General features: G+C 57.2%; 3 protein-coding genes across 6 annotated transcripts in view; 1 reads left to right on the forward strand and 2 right to left on the reverse strand.

Moving 5' to 3' along the window:
* Positions 1 to 16,925, reverse strand: part of LOC113212123 (fatty acyl-CoA reductase 1-like) — a 17,550-nt gene extending 625 nt beyond the window's left edge. The window contains exons 1-8 of one of the 2 annotated variants that reach the window (XM_026430714.2): positions 16,862 to 16,925; positions 16,260 to 16,562; positions 14,859 to 15,262; positions 14,584 to 14,693; positions 14,076 to 14,274; positions 13,730 to 13,996; positions 13,122 to 13,394; positions 12,429 to 12,885 (exon numbers count right to left, since the gene is read on the reverse strand). In XM_026430714.2, coding sequence (XP_026286499.1) covers positions 12,804 to 12,885; positions 13,122 to 13,394; positions 13,730 to 13,996; positions 14,076 to 14,274; positions 14,584 to 14,693; positions 14,859 to 15,262; positions 16,260 to 16,562; positions 16,862 to 16,864 — 1,641 coding nt within the window. In that variant the 5' untranslated portion in view covers positions 16,865 to 16,925 and the 3' untranslated portion in view covers positions 12,429 to 12,803. Of the gene's footprint in view, positions 1 to 12,428; positions 12,886 to 13,121; positions 13,395 to 13,729; positions 13,997 to 14,075; positions 14,275 to 14,583; positions 14,694 to 14,858; positions 15,263 to 16,259; positions 16,563 to 16,861 lie in introns of those variants that run through there. The other variant, XM_052265138.1, reaches the window with a different exon arrangement.
* Positions 769 to 7,811, forward strand: LOC113212119 (uncharacterized). 3 transcript variants are annotated; one of them, XM_026430711.2, is made up of 8 exons: positions 769 to 1,177; positions 1,846 to 2,117; positions 3,316 to 4,389; positions 4,484 to 4,669; positions 4,760 to 5,290; positions 5,991 to 6,535; positions 6,807 to 7,053; positions 7,507 to 7,811. In XM_026430711.2, the coding sequence occupies exons 1-8, from the start codon at positions 1,135 to 1,137 to the stop codon at positions 7,648 to 7,650; spliced, it is 3,042 nt and encodes a 1,013-aa protein (XP_026286496.1). In that variant the 5' UTR covers positions 769 to 1,134; the 3' UTR covers positions 7,651 to 7,811. The 3 variants fall into 3 exon arrangements, with proteins under 3 accessions (XP_026286496.1, XP_052121096.1, XP_052121095.1); XM_052265136.1 differs by lacking the exons at positions 769 to 1,177; positions 1,846 to 2,117 and adding an exon at positions 2,457 to 2,643; XM_052265135.1 differs by lacking the exons at positions 769 to 1,177; positions 1,846 to 2,117 and adding an exon at positions 2,691 to 2,771.
* On the reverse strand, positions 7,770 to 12,128 carry LOC127748981 (putative fatty acyl-CoA reductase CG5065). Its single transcript, XM_052265137.1, has 8 exons — positions 11,970 to 12,128; positions 10,709 to 11,011; positions 9,583 to 9,986; positions 9,256 to 9,365; positions 8,974 to 9,172; positions 8,507 to 8,797; positions 8,067 to 8,336; positions 7,770 to 7,958 (listed from the first exon to the last, which is right to left on the reverse strand). Exons 1-8 carry the CDS (start codon positions 11,970 to 11,972, stop codon positions 7,871 to 7,873), a joined length of 1,668 nt encoding a protein of 555 aa, XP_052121097.1. The 5' UTR covers positions 11,973 to 12,128; the 3' UTR covers positions 7,770 to 7,870.
* Positions 16,926 to 17,783: the final 858 nt, after the last annotated feature.

The raw sequence follows: 17,783 nt of genomic DNA on the forward strand, positions 1-17,783 counted from the left end.
TCCGGCCCCTCCACCCACTCCCGCCGCCGCCGCCCTCTCCTCCCCCAAGATGGTATTTGCATGTCCGCCACAATGCCATACAACAGCCGTATACTACACCTCAAACCGCCGCGGCGGCACTGCTTCACTTCCGCCAGGCAGGCTCGACACGACGACTGTTTTGTACCACTAGTACTAACTCTAACAACGGCTGCAGCACGTTAGCGGCGCTGCGATGCGGGCGTGTGGACATTAATTAGGCTGTGACACGAAAAAGTAAAAAGATTTCATTGATTGATTTATTTGAAAATGCGTTGTCATTTGTCAAAAATTACATCGGCACTAAGATCCCGCCCGGGTATTTGTCAGCAACGTTTCCTAAGAGTTCAATAATCATTTAATAAAAATTCTTTAAACATAAAATGCTGGTTCTTTCATGAAACTGTTGCCATATCATTGTGGGTCTCGGTGCAGCACCCTCCAGCTTGTTTGAGGCCGGGTGTGAGGCTACAGACCCTCACCTCACTCCCATCCCGGGCGTGACTGTTTGCCTCTGTTATCACCTGAGCTGCACCAGCCCGGCTGACTCACTCACCCGCGAGCCAGCCTAGCGGCCCTCCTTTGCATGCACGAGGGCGGGAGAGGCGCGGCGGGGGACAAGTGGCGTACAGGTGTCACCACGGCGTCAACTGTTCGGTGTTCTCTTCCTCCTCTCCCGGGCCCGGGCGGCCCCCCGGGCCCCGGCGGCGGCCCCGAGCCTCGTGACCCAGCATCTCATCGCCGGCTCCCCGTCGTCGCAGTGCTCTCGCGGGGCTCGTACGCGACGAGAGTCTCTCCTCAGCGGTTCGCCGTCGCGTCCGCGAGGATAGTTTTTGGAAGAGACCCCGCCGGAGAGTGACGCGCAAAGGGTCAATAACGTCGCGTTCATTGCCGTGCCGAATGTCGGCTGAAAAGCGTGACATGTGGACGTGATGTCGTCGTGTACCGTACCCCGGAATAACGTGCGTTGACGGGATGGTGCTGCCGCCGTGAGGTGGGCCGACCAGCGCGACTCCCGTGCGCGAGACGCGGGGGCGGCGCGCTGCTGCCTCCCGCCCGCGCGCGGGCGCTCGTCGAGCACGAGCACGCGCACGCGCCGCCGAGTCCCTCCTCGCCATGCTGCACGCCATCTGCGCGCTGGGCCTGTCGCAGCGGGCCTGTGAGTAGAGGAGCTCTTCTTCATCCTCGCGGCCGGCTCGGACCACCTCGCTTTCTAGCTCCGCGCTGCGCCGCCAGGCCAGCCTGCGGCGGCTCTAGCGCTCTAGCGGCGGCGCGCTGATGATTGTATTATTATTATTAGTATTTTTATCATTTGGTGGCTCGGGCTGGTCTCTCTGGTCTGGTCTGGTCCTACCGCCCAGCTGCAGGCCTGGCCTAGACGCGATCCGGCCAACGTGGCCGCATACCGGAAAAAAATAAAACATTTCCTTCGACCAAAAAAAAAAAAAAAAGAAAGAAAATTAAAAAAGGTTCATATTGGTGTTAAGAGAACGTTTAAGTTGATTTTAAAATAAAAGTTCGTCTCTGAATCAAAGAAAATTAGTCTAGAATCACAAACATAAACATTACTGTTTCCTGGTGTTCATGAATGTGTTCTTACGCTAACGATAAACAATTCTTTAATCAATAATCAAAAGACGACTCTAAAATCCAAATCATGAATTTTTTGACATTACATAGATTTTTTCAGGTGCAGCAACTCTAGTGGGAGGATACTCCCGAGCCCAGTCTTGAAATAAGAAAAATGTTTTTGCTGGATGCAATTAAGAATAGAAGTGCATTTTGGGCTCAAATGTTGACCGCCCTTTTCCTTATGTCGTCCTCCAGGTGGCGTGCTCTCGCAGCAGCAGACCCCGGTGCCGGCGGTGTCCCCTCTGGTGGTGTCCGTGACCACCAAGCAGCAGGATGCCCTGGCCAGGACAACGACGACGACCACGTCCTTCTCGAGCCTGCGGGAGCTCCGCGACGCCGGCGGCGGCGACGCCAAGGCGTCCAGCAGGGACTCGGGGCTCAACGACGTCGGCTCGGACTGGAGCCCCGCCAGGACGACGAGTCAGACCTCCCCGAGGACGTCCTTCAGCGCCGACCCGATCCAACAGGTGAGCCAGGGTCCCGGTCAGGGTGGGCGGGGCGGAGGAGGCGGGGCAGGCAGGACATCCGCCGGGTCCGCGTTATCAGGTGTAGAGTAGAGTGCGTCCGAGCGGAAAAAGGGGCGGCGGTCAGGGGAGTGAGGGCGAGGAGGAGGAGGAGGAGGAGGAGGGGAAGTCGAGCAGGAGAGGGGAGCAGCGTGATCCTCCATTTATCATGGCACAATGGCGGTCTGTGCGGTGCGGCGGTGGCGGTGCGGCGGGCCCACAAGCAAACACTGCGCGGGCTGTACAAGCCTGTGACGCCGCCGCACACCGCCGCACCGCCCGGCGCCCGCCCGGCCCGGCCCCGCCCGACGCGCCCGTCAGTCGCGACGTGGACGCTCTCCATGGTGTGGCTGGGCAGCGTGACGGCGGCGGCGGCGCATCGCGGTCACGGGGGGCAGGCGCGCCTCGGGCGGGGTGCGTGCGCAGCGCGACACGGCCGCAAAAGTGCTGCGGCCCGCACAAGTTGTTGCACCCGCCGTAGGCTGCTGAGGTGAGCAAAAGCCTATAGTGCGCGGCCAGAGCACCACCACCGGCCCTCCCACACGGAGCGACCGTCAGTGGTGGTGTCGGGTGTCTTCTGTGGAGTGCGTTGCCGCAAACATGAACGACGTGATCGAGGTAGAGAACGGCGGGCTGGGCCGGGCGGCCGGACGGCGGCGTCACCGGCGGCGTCGCGACGTCCCGATAGGAACAGGCGCGCGCGGGTAGGGTAATCCCAGCTGCGGCTGGCCAGCAAGGTCACCGCGTACGCACCCGAGCCGACGACACCTGCGCCACCGCCGCCGGGCAGTGTCCGCGGCCGGGGACGTGTGTGTTTTGTTGTTGTGCGTAGTACTTTACTCGAGGGAGGGCATTCATTTGTTGTGTTTGTACTCCCCCCCCCCCCCCCCTCCTAGTCCTAGTCAGAGGAACACGACGCGGGAGGCGAGGGGAGAGAGCGAGTATGTGTGATTGTGTTTTGTTTGCATAGTTGCAGCAGTGTGTTGCCTCGCCCTTCGGGTCCGGCTTTCAGCAGTGGTTCGGTCGCATGCCGCATGCGTGGAACCGAAAGGCGAAGTAGTAACGCTGCGACGACTATATCAAGAGATTTGCGCTCGGGCTTCCGCACAGTCTCTTGACTCGTCGCCCGGCCGGTTGGCGGCCGCTCTGCGTTTGTCTACAGGCCACGCCGGAGCGGCTAGCGCGGGTGCAGCAGCAGGTGCGGCAGCACATGGAGTCCGAGAGCCACTACCAGCGGCCTCGGCCGCAGCCCGCGCCGATCGCCGCCCAGGGCGCCGCCGACCAGCAGAAGCAGCAGCAGCAGGGCAGCAAGCTGTCGGTGCGGGACCTGCTGGGACAGTTCGAGGCTCGCCGCGGGGGAGGGGGCGCCGGCGCCGCCGGCGTGCCCTCTGGCGGCCACCTGCGGAGCGAGCCGGCCGCCGCTGCAGCCAGGTCGTACGGCTTCGGAAGCTCCACCAAGACCACCCTCCGCAAGGTGGTGTCCGAAGCGGACGCCGCTGGCCGCCACAGCAGCAACCAAAGCTACCATAACAGCGCGGCAGCCGCAGCCGCGACAGTCGAGCGGAGCAGTCTGTCCACGGCGGCCGCCGCCCCCAAGAGCACCCCCAGCGCGACCAGCGCCAGGACCTTCAGCTCGGCGGCCACCGCGCCCGTCGCACCGCCACCCGCGGCCGCCAGCGAGAGCGCCAGGAGCAGCAACAGCAACAGCATCAACATAAACATCACCAACAACGACAGGAACGCCGTCAACAACCGGGTGGCGAGCAGCACCTCGAGTCGGCGCAGCTTCCTGGACAGCATCATCGCGGGCGCGGCCTCGGCAGATGGGTCCGGGAAGCGGACAAGTCGCCGGCCCTCCATGGAGGAGGTCAACAACCTGCTCAACCAGGACGACCGGGCTGCGCGCAACGGCCACCCGGCGCTGCGCAAGGCGGGCAGCACTCCCAGCGGGCGGAGCAGTCGGAGCGGCTCCGAGGACGCCGTCGGCAAGCCCGCTCCGTTGAACGGGATCGCCGTCGTGGCCGAGAGAACGCCGCTGACGCCCCCGTCGACGCCCCCGTCGACGCCCCCATCGCCACCCATGGCCGCAACCGTGACCACGACTGCGACGACGACGATGTCGTCCGCGCCGCCCTCCGAGACCGGCAGCGTCCAGGACATCCCCTCCATCGTCGACCAGCTCCCCGAGGACGATCGGCCGCAGGAGTCGCGGCGCACCACGAGCGGCTGGGACCCGGTAAGTACGACGCGGGGAGGTCGACGGCTAGGTGCTGTGCGGCCTCACCCTCGCCTCCCCACCCAGCTAGCTCACCTACGCCCTCGTTTTGCAGGCCGTGCTGGTGGCGGCGCTGTACACCGTCCCCGAGCCCCTTCGGGACAAGCCGCGGCCCGTGGACCGCGTCAACGTGGAGGGCTTCCTGGAGCGGCTGCCCAGCGGCCGCACCAAGGCCACCTTCTGGAACGCCTGGAAGCGCTGCTACTTCCGCGCCAAGGACGGCCTCCTCTACTGTTACGCGGTGAGTACCCCATCGAGCACACGGCCACGCCGTGCACCGTGCACCTCCGCGACGAGGTTACATGACCGACAGTTTGCATCTCGCGCGCAGGGCAAGCACAGCGAGAAGCCCATGGACGTGACGCAGCTGATGGGCGGCGTGGTGGAGCCGTTCGAGTCCATGGTCATCACGGCGCAGGACCGGAACCCGGCGACGGTGCCCGTGATCGGCGTGGACGACCGGATGGGCCACTACCTGGTGGTGCGCGCCGTGACGCCGCAGGAGTCGGACCGCTGGGTGCGCGCGCTGCAGACGCACACGGTCGAGGACTTCTGCTCCACGTACGTGCAGCCGTGGCCCGTGCCGCGCGCGCCCGCGCTCCTGCGCGAGAGCATCGTCGTGGACCTGGGCAGCCGGTCCGTGCGCGCCGGTATCCTCTGCTCGCAGCCCTCGCTGCCGCAGGTGTTCTTCCCCGCCGTGTGCGCCACGCGCCGCAGCCTGGCCGCCAGCCTCGGCCTCGGCGGCCGGGGCGCGGGCGGCGGCGGCGGCGACAAGGTCTACGGCCCCGCCGCGCTGCAGCCCTCCGTGCGCGCCAGCAGCAACCTCAGCTACCCCATCAGGCCCACCGAGCGCATCAACAAGGTGAGGCAGTAGTAGTGCACGGTGGTACACACCCGAGTCCTGCACCGGGAGGACATGCCCACATCACATGGCGTCCGAAAAGCGAGTGTACCTCTAAAAAGGTGGGCTGTTGCGAGCGCGAGCTACCCCTTCGCGCAAAAGCGAGTAGCCCGCAACAGCCAGTCCTTTTGGATGCACATTGCTCTGAGGGCATCCGATGATCCGATGCACCCACCCGGTGCGGTGCAGGGCTCTGGTGCACAGCTCGGGTGCATATAGAGGACATTTAAAAACAACTCTCGCATTTTGTAACAAAAAAATAATTTCTAATGATAGTGGAAGACTTTAGTTTTTACCTCTAACAGCCCCAGGGATCGTGCGTCATTAGGGCTCGGCCGAGGAAGGAAAAGGAAACCCCCTCCGGGAAAAGGGAACAGGAGCAGCCAGTCTCCCACGCTCTCGCACGACCACGACGACGTGAGAGCAGGCGTGGGCGTGCGTCCTCGTGGAGGAGCACAATCAGATGGCCCACATGAGCACGGCGGCGACCTCGAGGAGACTCCACCCATTGTGCATGCAACGGCGTGGTGGTGTCTCTAAGGGGCTGCGCGCGAATTCAGACAGTGTTTAGGGATGGAGGAATTTCGAAGTGATGACGACGACGTCGTGATGAAGTCACCTGCCAGGATAACATTTTTTTGTCACGACTTTGTTATTGCAGCACACGGTGGACCTCGGCGCGGTGTCGGGCTTCCTGCGCGTCGTCTTCCAGTGCCTGTCGGTGGACCCGCGCGACTACGGGGTGGTGCTGAGCGTGCCGCGCACGCTGGACAGCGCGACGCAGGCCCGCCTGGTGGCCGAGCTGTTCGACCGCTTCGGGGTGCGGTCGGTGCTGCTGTCGCACCAGACGGTGCTCGCGCTCTACGCCTACAACGCGGCCAGCGGCGTGGTCGTGGACGTGGGCGAGCGCACCGACGTCGTGCCCATCATGGACGGCTACATCGTGGAGGGCGGGCTGTCGCGGGTGCCGTACGGCGGCGAGGAGATGCAGGGCCACGTGCGCCGGTTCCTGCTGCAGCGCGCGCCCCCCGTCTCGCTGGGCACGGTGGCCGAGGCCCTGCTGCCGCGCCTCGCCCTCGAGCGCCTGTGCTTCGTCTCGGCCAGCTACCGCGCCGACCTCAAGCGCGCCCAGCGCGACCCCACCGACCTCGCCGCCTCCGTCAGCGTGTCCGAGTTCTTCTCCGGCGGCAAGGAGCCCACCATCGAGTGAGTGGTTCCCGAGGGGTAGTATTTCACTCAAAACAAAATAAATCAGTTTGTATAGCCCCCCCCCCCTCCCCCCAAAAAATGAAAAAAAAACGAAAAATTCAAGTAAAAATCAATTTAAAAGTAAGACAAAAGCAGCCCAAAACAGAAAAAAAATCAGAAGTAGATTCTGTGTAGGCTTCAATTAATAGTGAAGCAGTCCCCCCCCTATCGGACCCGCTGCGCCCCGTCGAGCACTGCCTTCACGACGCTCTCCTTTGTCGTCTTCCAGGTCGCTGACGTTGGATGCCGGCCGCTTCCAGGCGCCCGAGGGGCTGTTCCACCCGCAGGCGTGGGGCTTGGACCACCCCGGCGTGCACCGCATGGTGTACAAGGCGATCCAGGAGTGCAGCATGGACGCCAGGAAGACCATGGCGCGGAGCGTCTTCCTCGCCGGCGGCCTCACCATGCTCCCGGGCTTCGCGGAGCGGCTCCGCGAGGAGCTCGCCGCCCTGCTGCCCCCGGCCGTGCAGCCCAAGGTAATAATACTACTTTGTAAAGCCCTCGTGTACACATTCCATCATTATAGCAGGGGTTTGGGTACTGTGTATTTTTACGGCCTTTCTATTTAGCTCGAAAATTTCAGTGTCTTTTGTAGAGGTCATAGGTTGAATGAAGTCTCCCCACCAGGGGTAAACTACAACACGCGGGGGGCTGTACAGAAACTACGTGGGCTTTTAGGGAGGACCCAAATATTATAGGGTCGCACAAGAATCAGCACAGTCATTGAAGTCTACAGGGGCCGCATGATATTTGTACCCCGGGGCTACATGGTGTCGAATGACTGTCCTGATCCATTTGGTACGCCGTGACATTTGTACCCCTCCCCCCTCCCTTAAAGTCCACATGGTTTCTGAACAGCCCCTCTAAGTGAGATGCCGTGAAAAAATGTACCCCAGCCGCGTGCTATAACAGCCCTCCTTGCTCGCCAGGTTCACGCGTCCCCGTACCGCTACCACGCCGCCTACCTGGGCGCGTGCGTGCTGGCCAACTCGAGCGGCGTGCAGGAGATGAGCCTCACCAGGGAAGAGTTCAACAGGGACGGCGGCAAACTGCTCCGGCCGTGGATCCTCTGACCGTGACCCTTGACCCGAGCTACTACCGTGCTGTACTTGTTGTTTTCTTTTTTGTTTTCGCCCTGCAAAGCAGGGTGTTCAAAACTTCGACTTTGCACGCTAAGCAAATTCAAAGGAGATGTTGTTGTTGATGGTTTAATAAATTATGATCTCTAACTGTTTGTCTGGTTGCACTTTTTTTACAAAGATCAGGAGCTCCTCTGCAGATCACGACGTCATCTCAGAAGACGCGCGGGGTCAGACTGTACACAAGGCCGCAGAACGCGAGTCCCATCGCCGTATGGTAAACGGCCATCACCCACTTCAGCCTGCATAGGAGAAAGGACAAAAAAGTGTCATATCCACATTAGTTTTCGAAACAACCACGCCGAGGGAGGGGACACTCTGCGATGGACCGGGGAAAGCGTATACAGCACCTCTCTATCATTTTCCAGTTCTTCTCCGGATTGTCCTCCTCCTTCAGGGTGTACTTGAGGATGCCGCGGACGCAGGGTATCGACACGGCTCGCAGCGCCTCCTTGGAGTCCCTGCTCGACATCAGGTCCATGATGCAGTAGTCCCTCTCGTCGTCCGGGTGCATCATGGTCTGCAGCTCTCTCAGGTTGTCGTTGTCGAAGTCGAACTGCTTCCAAAACGATTGGGTCGCGTCCAGCGCCACGACGACCGTCCTGTAGATGCCGAGGACCCTGTGGGATAATAGGAGGCAGAGCAACTACTTAATCGTTCATTCGGTGTCAGAGGGTCCCTGTCGTTCGAACTGCTTAGAAAGTTTTAGAAATACTGCTCTACTTATTGTGATGAATCGACCGTTAAAAATGATTTAACCACCCACCCTTTTACAAAGTCTTTCACCCACCTGGGCTTGATTCCCGCCGCCCTGGACAGCATGTCGAGGATGAAGCCGAACAGGTAGTGGTGGTACCACGCCTGCAGCAGGTACCAGGTGTGGCAGGGAGTGTTCTCGAACTTGGGCGGCCGGATCGCGCCCGGGAACGGCACGATGCGGCCCAGCCCGGCCTCGGACACGACCCACGACATGTCGGTGAACGACACGCCCGAGTCCTTCATGATGACCACGTTCACGACGTCGGCGACGGGGGCAGCGTCAGCCGGGGCGGGAGCGGCGTCAGCCTGGGCGGCAGGCCGCCTGCGTCACGGACAGAACGAGGCACTTAACGGCTGCTGTGCGCACAAACAACCACATCACTCTCAAAGAAAATCAGTGTTTGCCCTGCCTAAAAAAATAATCAGACAGCGTCAAAATCAGAGAAATCAAGAAAAGTCGGTGTGCCCTTGCGACCAACGTGCACTCCAAACACTCACGGGAAGGAGCGTCCGATGCCCTTATGCCACGACGCGAGCACGGTGTTCTTGGTAGCCACGTCGGCGGGGACGCTGTTGAAGACCAAGTCCTTGCAGGGCACTATCCTCATGAGGCCCTTGAAGCCGCCGGCCCAGAAGCCGGACAGGCCGTACAGGTTGTCGATCCAGCCCGGGATGGGGTCCTTGAAGGTGGGCACGACTGTGGAGCGCAAGGGAATCATGGGGGTCATGGTAGTTTTTGGCTCTCAGCGAGCCTGCTACTACTCCTCGCCGCAAACCCACCGATTGACGGCCTGGTGATGACGACGGGGAGCTCGTCTGCGACCTCCTCCAGGAGCTGCTCGGCGAGGGCCTTGGTGAAAACGTACGAGTTGGCCTGGGAGCCCATCAGTCTGCGCACAACGGCGAGAGTCAGGTAAAAATTTTAGATTTCAAAATTTTACCACCAAAAAATCAAAAACTAAAAATTCTTTCCCGAAAAATTTGAAAAAGAAAAAGATGGAATTCTTAAGGATAAAAACTAAGAATTTCTTTTTAAAAGTTCTTGAAAAATTTACCAAAAATACTTTTCTGGTAAACTAAAATTGTTCAGTCTTGACGTCCGCTCACTTATGGCCTAGGTAGTTGACGGCCTGCACGTCGGCGCCGTTGAGGTTTTCGGCCCAGTTGACGACGTCCCGCCAGTCGAGCCGCTGGCGGTACACCCGCTCGTGCAGCAGCATCTGGTCGGCGTTGCAGTACGCCGTGGACACGTGAACCAGGGACTTGAGCAGCGGCATGCCGCGGGCCAGCTCCACGACCTCGCGCGTGCTGCGCAGGTTGGTGAACACGGCCTTCTGGAAGGGGTCGTCGAAGCGCACCGAGGCCGCCACGTGGTACACGACGGACACCTCCCGCTGCAGCAGCGCCCTGTGCTCCTGGCTCAGCCCGAGCCCCAGCTCCGTGATGTCCCCGGGGAGCACGACGATCTTGTCCAGGGCGTGGGGCTGCTCGGCGCGGAGCCTGTCGAACAGCTGCAGGACATCCGGTACGGTCACACGGATAGCAACGGAATCGTCTAGAAAATACGTCCGTCATTCGCCGGTACGTATGTGCCAAAATTCAGCCTCTGGAAGCTGGAAGCTGGAAGCTCTCATAGCGCCTGGTAGATAGGCAACATCACACATGCTGTACGTGCGTGTACTGCGGGCTGGCCTACCCCGAGTCTCGCAGGCGCGGAGCTCGTGTGAGCCACCCTCTGTTTTATCGTCGCCCGGCTCGAGAGGGCACAGCGCTCTCGCGGCTGGCCACCCCGCCGCCGCCCCCGCCGACTGGGCTGCCTACCTACCAGGCGCTCCACCAACCCACTGTAAATATTTGTAAATAACACACTTGTTCATACTTACATAGCTGTATGCCCCGCGGGGAGGCCGCCGGTAATAGGTCGGTGGAACCCCCACGCGGGGCGAGTCCTGTCGCCCTACGGGACTGTACTCCCTTTTCCCCTGGCCTTTTTAAGCTAGAGGACCCCAAAATCAAAGCACCGACCCTAACACCAACACTTCATCAACACTCAACCACTTACTTTTTCACCCGTTATCTAATATAAGCAAATACTGTAAGGCCTACGGGCAACAGCATACCTATGTAAAATACAAATGTAACTTAACTAGACTTCAATAAAACCATTTTTAAAACTGGGAAAAAGAACCTTGCCATGGCATATCCCGCCGACCCCCCGCCGCAAGACTCTCACCGGCACGTTGAGCAGGCCCTGGAGTCGTCCCGACGGGCTCTCGCCCTTCTTGGACCGGAGCAGGAGGTAGACGTTGCCGATGTCCGGGCACGTCCGGAGCAGCATCTCGACGAGGAGGCGGCCCAGGAAGCCGGAGCCGCCCGTGATGAACACGCCGCGGCCCTTGTAGAACTCGGCCACGGTGGGCTGCTCGGCGCGCGGCTTGACGAGCTGCTCGCGCTTCTCGGCGACCTCCTCGCGCACCCGGCGGAAGGCGGCGGCCAGCGCGCCCCCCGTCACCGGCGTCACGGCGTCGCTTTGAAACTGATGGCGGCAGGAGGGGGGGATTTCAATCTTACAAAAAAGCATTCTCGGGAAATTGCATTGTTTTCTAATTGTTCCGGAAATATTTTACACTCTTTTTCTGGAAAAGTTTCCAGTTTTCCTTATGTAAATCAACCCTCGGAAACGCAAAGGGAATCAATAAGAGTGCGTCGAAATAAGACTTTTCTGCCACGAGAAACCACCAGGCATTAGTCCTGGGAAAAGACGGGAATCATTGGGAGCACCTTGCGAATCGTTGTGTACACTTTAAGTGACTTTGCCTCTGTTGTTTAATTCATGTGACATCACATTCCTTTAGCTGTGAGAAGTCTGTCACATTATTGTGGATGCTACTGTCACATTATTTTTTTATGTGACTTTACAATCTACCATATATACTTATTGGCCGGGCTCAAAAGGCGACTTAGGCGAGTGTAAATTATCGATCTTGTCCAACCTCGGCATATTTGCTTCTTATCTATGTAGGTGGCTAATCCGGACAAATTTTTCCTGAATGGCATATGCCGAAACTCTCTATAAAAGCGTATAATTTCGGAAAACACGAATTTCTAGTTCTGTACAAATTTAAGCTGATGTTCTGACTCAGAATGAGCGGTTTTGGGGGGTAGTTCCTCTACTACTTTTCGATTTAAGACCTCCTTAAATTATTTTTGGCCCAAATTCAATTTTTTCCAATTTATTTGCTCCCCTTAAGTACCCTAGAAATTGACACTCAGGAAAAAATTCTACCATCACTCGTCATCAAAATAGATAAGAAACGAATATACCGAGTTTGGGCATGATCCAGAATTTACACTTGCCTAAGTACACCTCGTAGTCACGCTGAAACGAATGTGACGTTTTTACGAAAATGTGACAGATATTTTTACATTTTGACCAATGTGACGCCACATGAATTTTACCACTACGGGAATGCTGCCGCCGCCCCGCTCCTTACCATGGTGCCGCTGCCGCCGCCGGTTTGAACGCGAGTGCGGGTAGCCTTGTTCTCGGCCCTACCTCGTGGCCCTCCTAGAGACCCTGGCACGAGTCGCGAGCCCGCGATCTTGCCCCGCCCTCACTGTCCTCGTGCATATTCACGCGTCGCCATTGCGAATCAAAGACCACTCGTCCACCACACGTCAGACACACTGGACTTGCACGCGCAGCTGTACCTACGCAGGAGGGGCCGGAACAAACTTAGCCCAAACGAGGAGGGTCGATGCTGTTGCGGGAAAGGGGAGGAGGAGGGGAGGGGGGGGAGACGGTACTCGTCACCTTCCCTCCTAATGATTAGCATAACATAGGATCGCGTCGAAATTGGTGTCGAACGTATACACCTTCGTACTCTATTTAAATAAATGCACCGGGCGAGACGGGGGGGAGGGGTAATCAATCGTGATAAACACATTGCACATTTAAATTGCTAGCATTTCGTTATTTTATTAAAACGAAATCTTTATTTACAGTAGGACTTACAGTTACTATTTACACGGCATCTTTGCCAATCACACCAACACATTGCCGCAAATTGCAGATTGAATCGAGCTGCTCTTCTAGCTAGTTAATTCTTACTCATTTTGTGGTTATTTATGAGAAACAAAAAGTTGACACTGACTGTTACTTGACTCCAACCCTCTGTATACATTCGGTGAAGGGGTTTGTTGAGGTAAGGGAAAGGATGTGGATGGAATGTGAATAAAGGGGTGGAGGGGTGCAGGGCCTTTACTTGCTCAAGGCCTTGCTCGTCACACTCTTTGGAGAATACTTTGGAGGACCTGCAAGGGTATGACTATGAAGGAATAATGCAATACACCACAATACCGGCAATGGCAGCCATTGTTCCGTGGTACACTTTCGTAAGCATTCGCAGCCTGCAAAGAAAGAAAAAGAAACGTTTTCATTGACTTCAAACTAGGGATTTAAAATTACCCGAAAAGTGTTTTTAACCAATTTCTTCTGCAAAGATTTTTTTTTTTCAAAATTTTCTGGAAATTTCCGCAAAAGTTTCCGCAAATTTTCCGGGAAAGTTTCGGACATTAAAATTCCTCCGATTCCTACTTTCAACAACAACGGTCGCGAGACGAGGGCCGTGTCTGGTGTCACTTGCCTCTCGAGCTGCGGCCTGTACTTGTCGGGGTTGTCCTCCTCCTTGAGCGCGTACACGAGCACGCCGCGTATCGAGTCGACGGCCCACTGCTTGAACTTCTCCAGGTTGTCCCTGACGCTGAAAAACTCCATGATGCAGTACGCGTCCTCGTCCGCCGGGTGCATGAGGATCTGGAGAAGCCGCTGGTTCACCAACTCGAACTTGAATTGGCGCAGTTGGAAAGGCAGTGACGCCTCCATGGCCCCCTCTATAATTCGGTACATCTTCATAGCTCTGCGGGATCAAACGGCCACGGTACAACAATTGAAGGAATGTGCTCTGAGACTGGAGGGTGAACACGGAGGATACTTCGATCAAAGAAAATCAGTGTACATGGGTGTATCCTCTAAAAAAAATTATTTCAGAAATCAGAAAAAATCAAGAAGAAATAATTTAAACAATAATTACAAAAAAAAAACCTCAGAGAAGATCAGTCGCAAAATCATGAATATAACCCAAAAAGGATAAATCATGAAAAATGACGAAGAAAATATCACAAAAAACGGTGTTGTACGCTTAAAATTTTAGTCGGGTGCAGGTCGCATGTCGACGAAGTCAGTCATCCTCACCTCGGCTTCCGGCCAGTGATCCTGGCTGCCGTGTCAAGGACGAGGCCGTACAGGATGTGGTGGTAGAATTTAAGCAGCTCGTAGGCGATCGGGTTGCTGACCACCTGGTACTTGGGGTCCCGGATCATACCGGGGAAGACCAAGTCGTTGGCGAGGCCCGCTTCCGTTAGGCCCCACGTCATGTCCCTGTGAGAGCAGCCGATCTCGTTTCCCACGGTGGCGTTCACCACCTCCACGCCCTTGGGGGCGGCGCCGTCGGGGAGCGGCCTGCGGGGGGCGGAGAGGGGTCAGAGGGTTCTTGACACTCCGTTCAACGCGATCCCCATACCCACGGACGGCAGCTCACCTTATACTGATGCCGCGGCCGCGCGCCCAGGACGCCAGGATGGTGGTCTTGGTGACCACGTCGGCGGGCACGGTGTCGAAGACGATGCCGTCGCCGGGGGTCACGCGGATGAGGCCCTTCCAGCCGGCGGCCCAGACGCCCCCCAGGCCGTAGAGGTTGTCTACCCAGCCGGGGAAGGGGTCCCTGAAGGTCGGCGTGACTGGCGGCAGCAGGATCAGGGATTTTAAATATCCGTAAAAAAGAAAAATATTGAGAAAGTTTTTCAAAAACTTCTTGATCCCCCCCCCCCTCTCCCGTCTATCTAAAACACAGAGCAGGCACCTAGTGTGCGTGTGTGTATTAGGTTTAAACAAAACATATCGTAATGATTAGTTCATGAAAAGTTCATGTTTTCCATTTTTCTGAAAAAGTTTCCAATTTTTTCGAAAAAAAAAAAAAAGGAGTTTAAAATCCTTAAGGACTCATAAGCACGCGCGAGCACCGCAAGTTTGACACCGGAGGCACTCACCGATAGAGGGGCGGACGAGTACGACGGGCAGCTCGGAGGCCACGTCGTCGATCAGCTTCTCGGCCAGGGCCTTGGTGAAGGTGTACGAGTTCGGGTGGAAGTCCCGGAGCCTGCAGTCCACAAAGAGGCAACGATATCAGACCGACACGTCAGTCGGACAAAACTACGTACCAGCGCCGCCGGTACGATGTCGTTCGAAACGTATTGTCGACATCGTTTCGAGAAACATTCCTATTCGTAAAAGGCAAATGTTTGAAAGCTCTAATAAAACTCACTTGGGGCCCAGGCAGTCCATTGCCCACAGGCTGGCTGGGTCCGTTTGCTCGGCCATCCGGATCACCTGCCTCCAGTCCAGGTGTGGCTCGTACACCCGCTCCTCAATCAGATCGCGGTTGATGTTGGTGTACGCCGTGGAGACGTGCACCAGGACCTTGAGCTGCGGCATGCCGCGGGCCAGCTCCACGACCTCGCGCGTGCTGCGCAGGTTGGTGAACACGGCCTTCCGGAAGGGGTCGTCGAAGCGCACCGAGGCCGCCACGTGGTACACGACGGACACCTCCCGCTGCAGCAGCGCCCTGTGCTCCTGGCTCAGCCCGAGCCCCAGCTCCGTGATGTCCCCGGGGAGCACGACGATCTTGTCCAGGGCGTGGGGCTGCTCGGCGCGGAGCCTGTCGAACAACTGCAGGACATACGGTACGGTCACACGGAATCGTCTAGAAAATACATCCGCCAGTCGCCGGTACGCTTGTTCCAAAGTTCAGCCTCTGGAAGCTGGCTGTACGCTCTCTGAGCGCCTGGTAGATAGGCAACATCGCACATGCTGTACGTGCATGTACTGCGGGATGGCCTACCCGGAGTCTCGCAGGCGCCGAGCTCGCAAGCGACCCACCTATGCCATGGCGTGCCCCCTCCGACTGGGCTGCCTACATGCCAGGCGCCCCACCAACCCACCGTAAATACTTATAAATACCTGTAAATAACGCACATGCTCATACTGTAAATACCCATGTATTCCCCGCGAGGAGGCCGCCGTTTTTTTTTTTTTGTTTTTTTTGTTTTTTTTGTTTTTTTAGCTTTGAGGATTTAGCTTAGGTTTTAGGATTTCTGACTGCTTGTTCATAGCAAACTGGACCTCCCCATAGGTCGATGGAACCCCCAAGCGGGCCAAGTCCCGTCGCCCTAATCGGCTGTACTCCTTTCTCTTCCTGGCCTTGGTGGTAAGCTTAAGCTAGGGGACCCCAAAATCAAAAGCATCAGCCCTAATTCAATCCCCGCTTCATCAACGCTCCACCGCATACCTTTTCAACCGTTAATTAATATAAGCAAATGCTGAAAGGCCAATTAGCGGGCAACAGCAAGCACACCGACCTATGTAACATGCAAATGTAACTTAATTTGACTCGATCAAACCACTTCAAAACTGCACTGAAAAACACTGTATAGTTGGTTCACTAAATGTAGACACCATTAGGAGCCCCATTGTAAGTCCCATTGTAAGCGTCCATAGCCTCATTTTAACGGTCGCGCTTTCAGTGGGAATTGCAACGGGGCTCCTGTTTAATGGTGTCTACATTTAGTGAATCAATAACTATATACACTCGGCGACAAAGCAAAGCCAATGTGACGCTAACGAAGATGATCTGAGGTCGACATGGCTTCACCGGGACCAATCTCACCGGCACGTTGAGCAGGCCCTGGAGCCGGCCCTGCGGGCTCTCGCCCTTCTTGGGCCGGAGCAGGAGGTAGACGTTGCCGATGTCCGGGCACGTCCGGAGCAGCATCTCGACGAGCAGGCGGCCCAGGAAGCCGGAGCCGCCAGTGATGAACACGCCGCGGCCCTTGTAGAACTCGGCCACGGTGGGCTGCTCGGCGCGCTGCTTGACGAGCTGCTCGCGCTTCTCCGCGACCTCCTCGCGCACCCGGCGGAAGGCGGCGGCCAACGCGCCCCCTATCACAGGCACCACGACCTCGCTCTGAAACTGATGGCGGCAGGAGGCGGGGATTTTAATCTGACAGAAAAGTATTCTCGGGAAAATCTTTCAAGATTATTGGGAATATATTGGGGAGGAGGGGGGGGGATTAATATGTTAATCACTGGAAATAACCGCGGGATACTCGCAGGGAATCCAGAAGAGTGGGTCGGAAGAAGACTTTTCCGACTCGAAAAAAACAGAAAAACCGAAGGCGGGGGTCTCTGGGAATCAAGCATCTTGCGAATCCTGAGTGCTCTTTGAGAGAGTATGCCACCACCCCACCCCCCACACACGATTTTCCTTACCATGGTGCCAATACTACCGCCGGTTAGAACCGTGAGAACGCGAGTGCGGTCTGCCCGTTCTCGGTCCAACCTAGTGGCCCTCATAGACCATGGTGCGAGCCTCGAGCAGCTAGTCGCCAGCCCCCCCCCCCCCCCCCCCCGAAGGAAAATTACTTGACTTGACTTGACTAACCACGAGGCCTCTTTTGGCCCAAGGTTCATGATCCGACCGGAGCCGTTCATATAGCGAGGCCCTTCCACCGGGGCACGATGCCGAGCATACATGCTGATCCCGGCTTCCGGTTGCAAACCCAGCATCCTCAAAGATGGCAGCTACGCACCTCCCGAAATGCCACTCGGTGCACCTTCTAGATCAGATTGAGTTGGGTGAGAGGTGAGAGGGGTGAGGCTCCGAATAGCAATTCGTGAGCTTCGTGTAATGCCCTTAAGCCACGACACCACTTCAGCTCCACGCTCAGACCGGAAACACAGTCCAAGCAACCAATGAAACACGGCTTAGGGAGAGAATACAAGTCTCTTGGTTTCAGTGACCTTCGTCGGCTGTTGCGGGAAAGGTGAAAGGCTAATTAACTAGTCGCATGCCCTCCCGACCGGATTAGCCTAGTCTAGTCTATGACATTCGGTTATGTCAGTGTCGAGATTCGGTCATTTGTTGGCCATCAAATCTTGGCACTGACATCATTTGATCCCATTTTGATAAGACCGTGACTGATTCCGACTTTGAGCCCAATAATGGGTCCATTCCTTCCTTGCGCTGCTTTTGCGAGTTCTGCGAGGCACTCCGGGCTCCGGGGTAGCTGGCAGTTGGCGCCGTATATTTGGAAGGGTGTGCGGTATGCGCTCTTCGTCGTCTGTGGAAAAAAACTAGTAACTTTTCCACCGGTCCGTGAGTGTGTATGTTCTATGGTGGGTTCCTGGGTAC

Source organism: Frankliniella occidentalis, unplaced genomic scaffold (assembly GCF_000697945.3).
Source record: "Frankliniella occidentalis isolate FOCC.00 unplaced genomic scaffold, Focc_3.1 Scaffold24, whole genome shotgun sequence".
Classification (NCBI taxonomy): domain Eukaryota; kingdom Metazoa; phylum Arthropoda; class Insecta; order Thysanoptera; family Thripidae; genus Frankliniella; species Frankliniella occidentalis.

Bases quoted from the DNA above. Each gene is read 5' to 3' on its own strand.
- LOC127748981 (XM_052265137.1), bottom strand. The intron at 9,366-9,582 runs GTGAGCGGACGT...CGTTGTGCGCAG, and splicing joins GTCAACTACCTAGGCCATAA to ACTGATGGGCTCCCAGGCCA. The intron at 9,173-9,255 runs GTGGGTTTGCGG...TGCGCTCCACAG, and splicing joins CATCACCAGGCCGTCAATCG to TCGTGCCCACCTTCAAGGAC.
- LOC113212119 (XM_026430711.2), top strand. From the start codon at position 1,135: ATGCTGCACGCCATCTGCGCGCTGGGCCTGTCGCAGCGGGCCT. The intron at 4,670-4,759 runs GTGAGTACCCCA...TCTCGCGCGCAG, and splicing joins GCCTCCTCTACTGTTACGCG to GGCAAGCACAGCGAGAAGCC. The intron at 7,054-7,506 runs GTAATAATACTA...CTTGCTCGCCAG, and splicing joins CCCCGGCCGTGCAGCCCAAG to GTTCACGCGTCCCCGTACCG.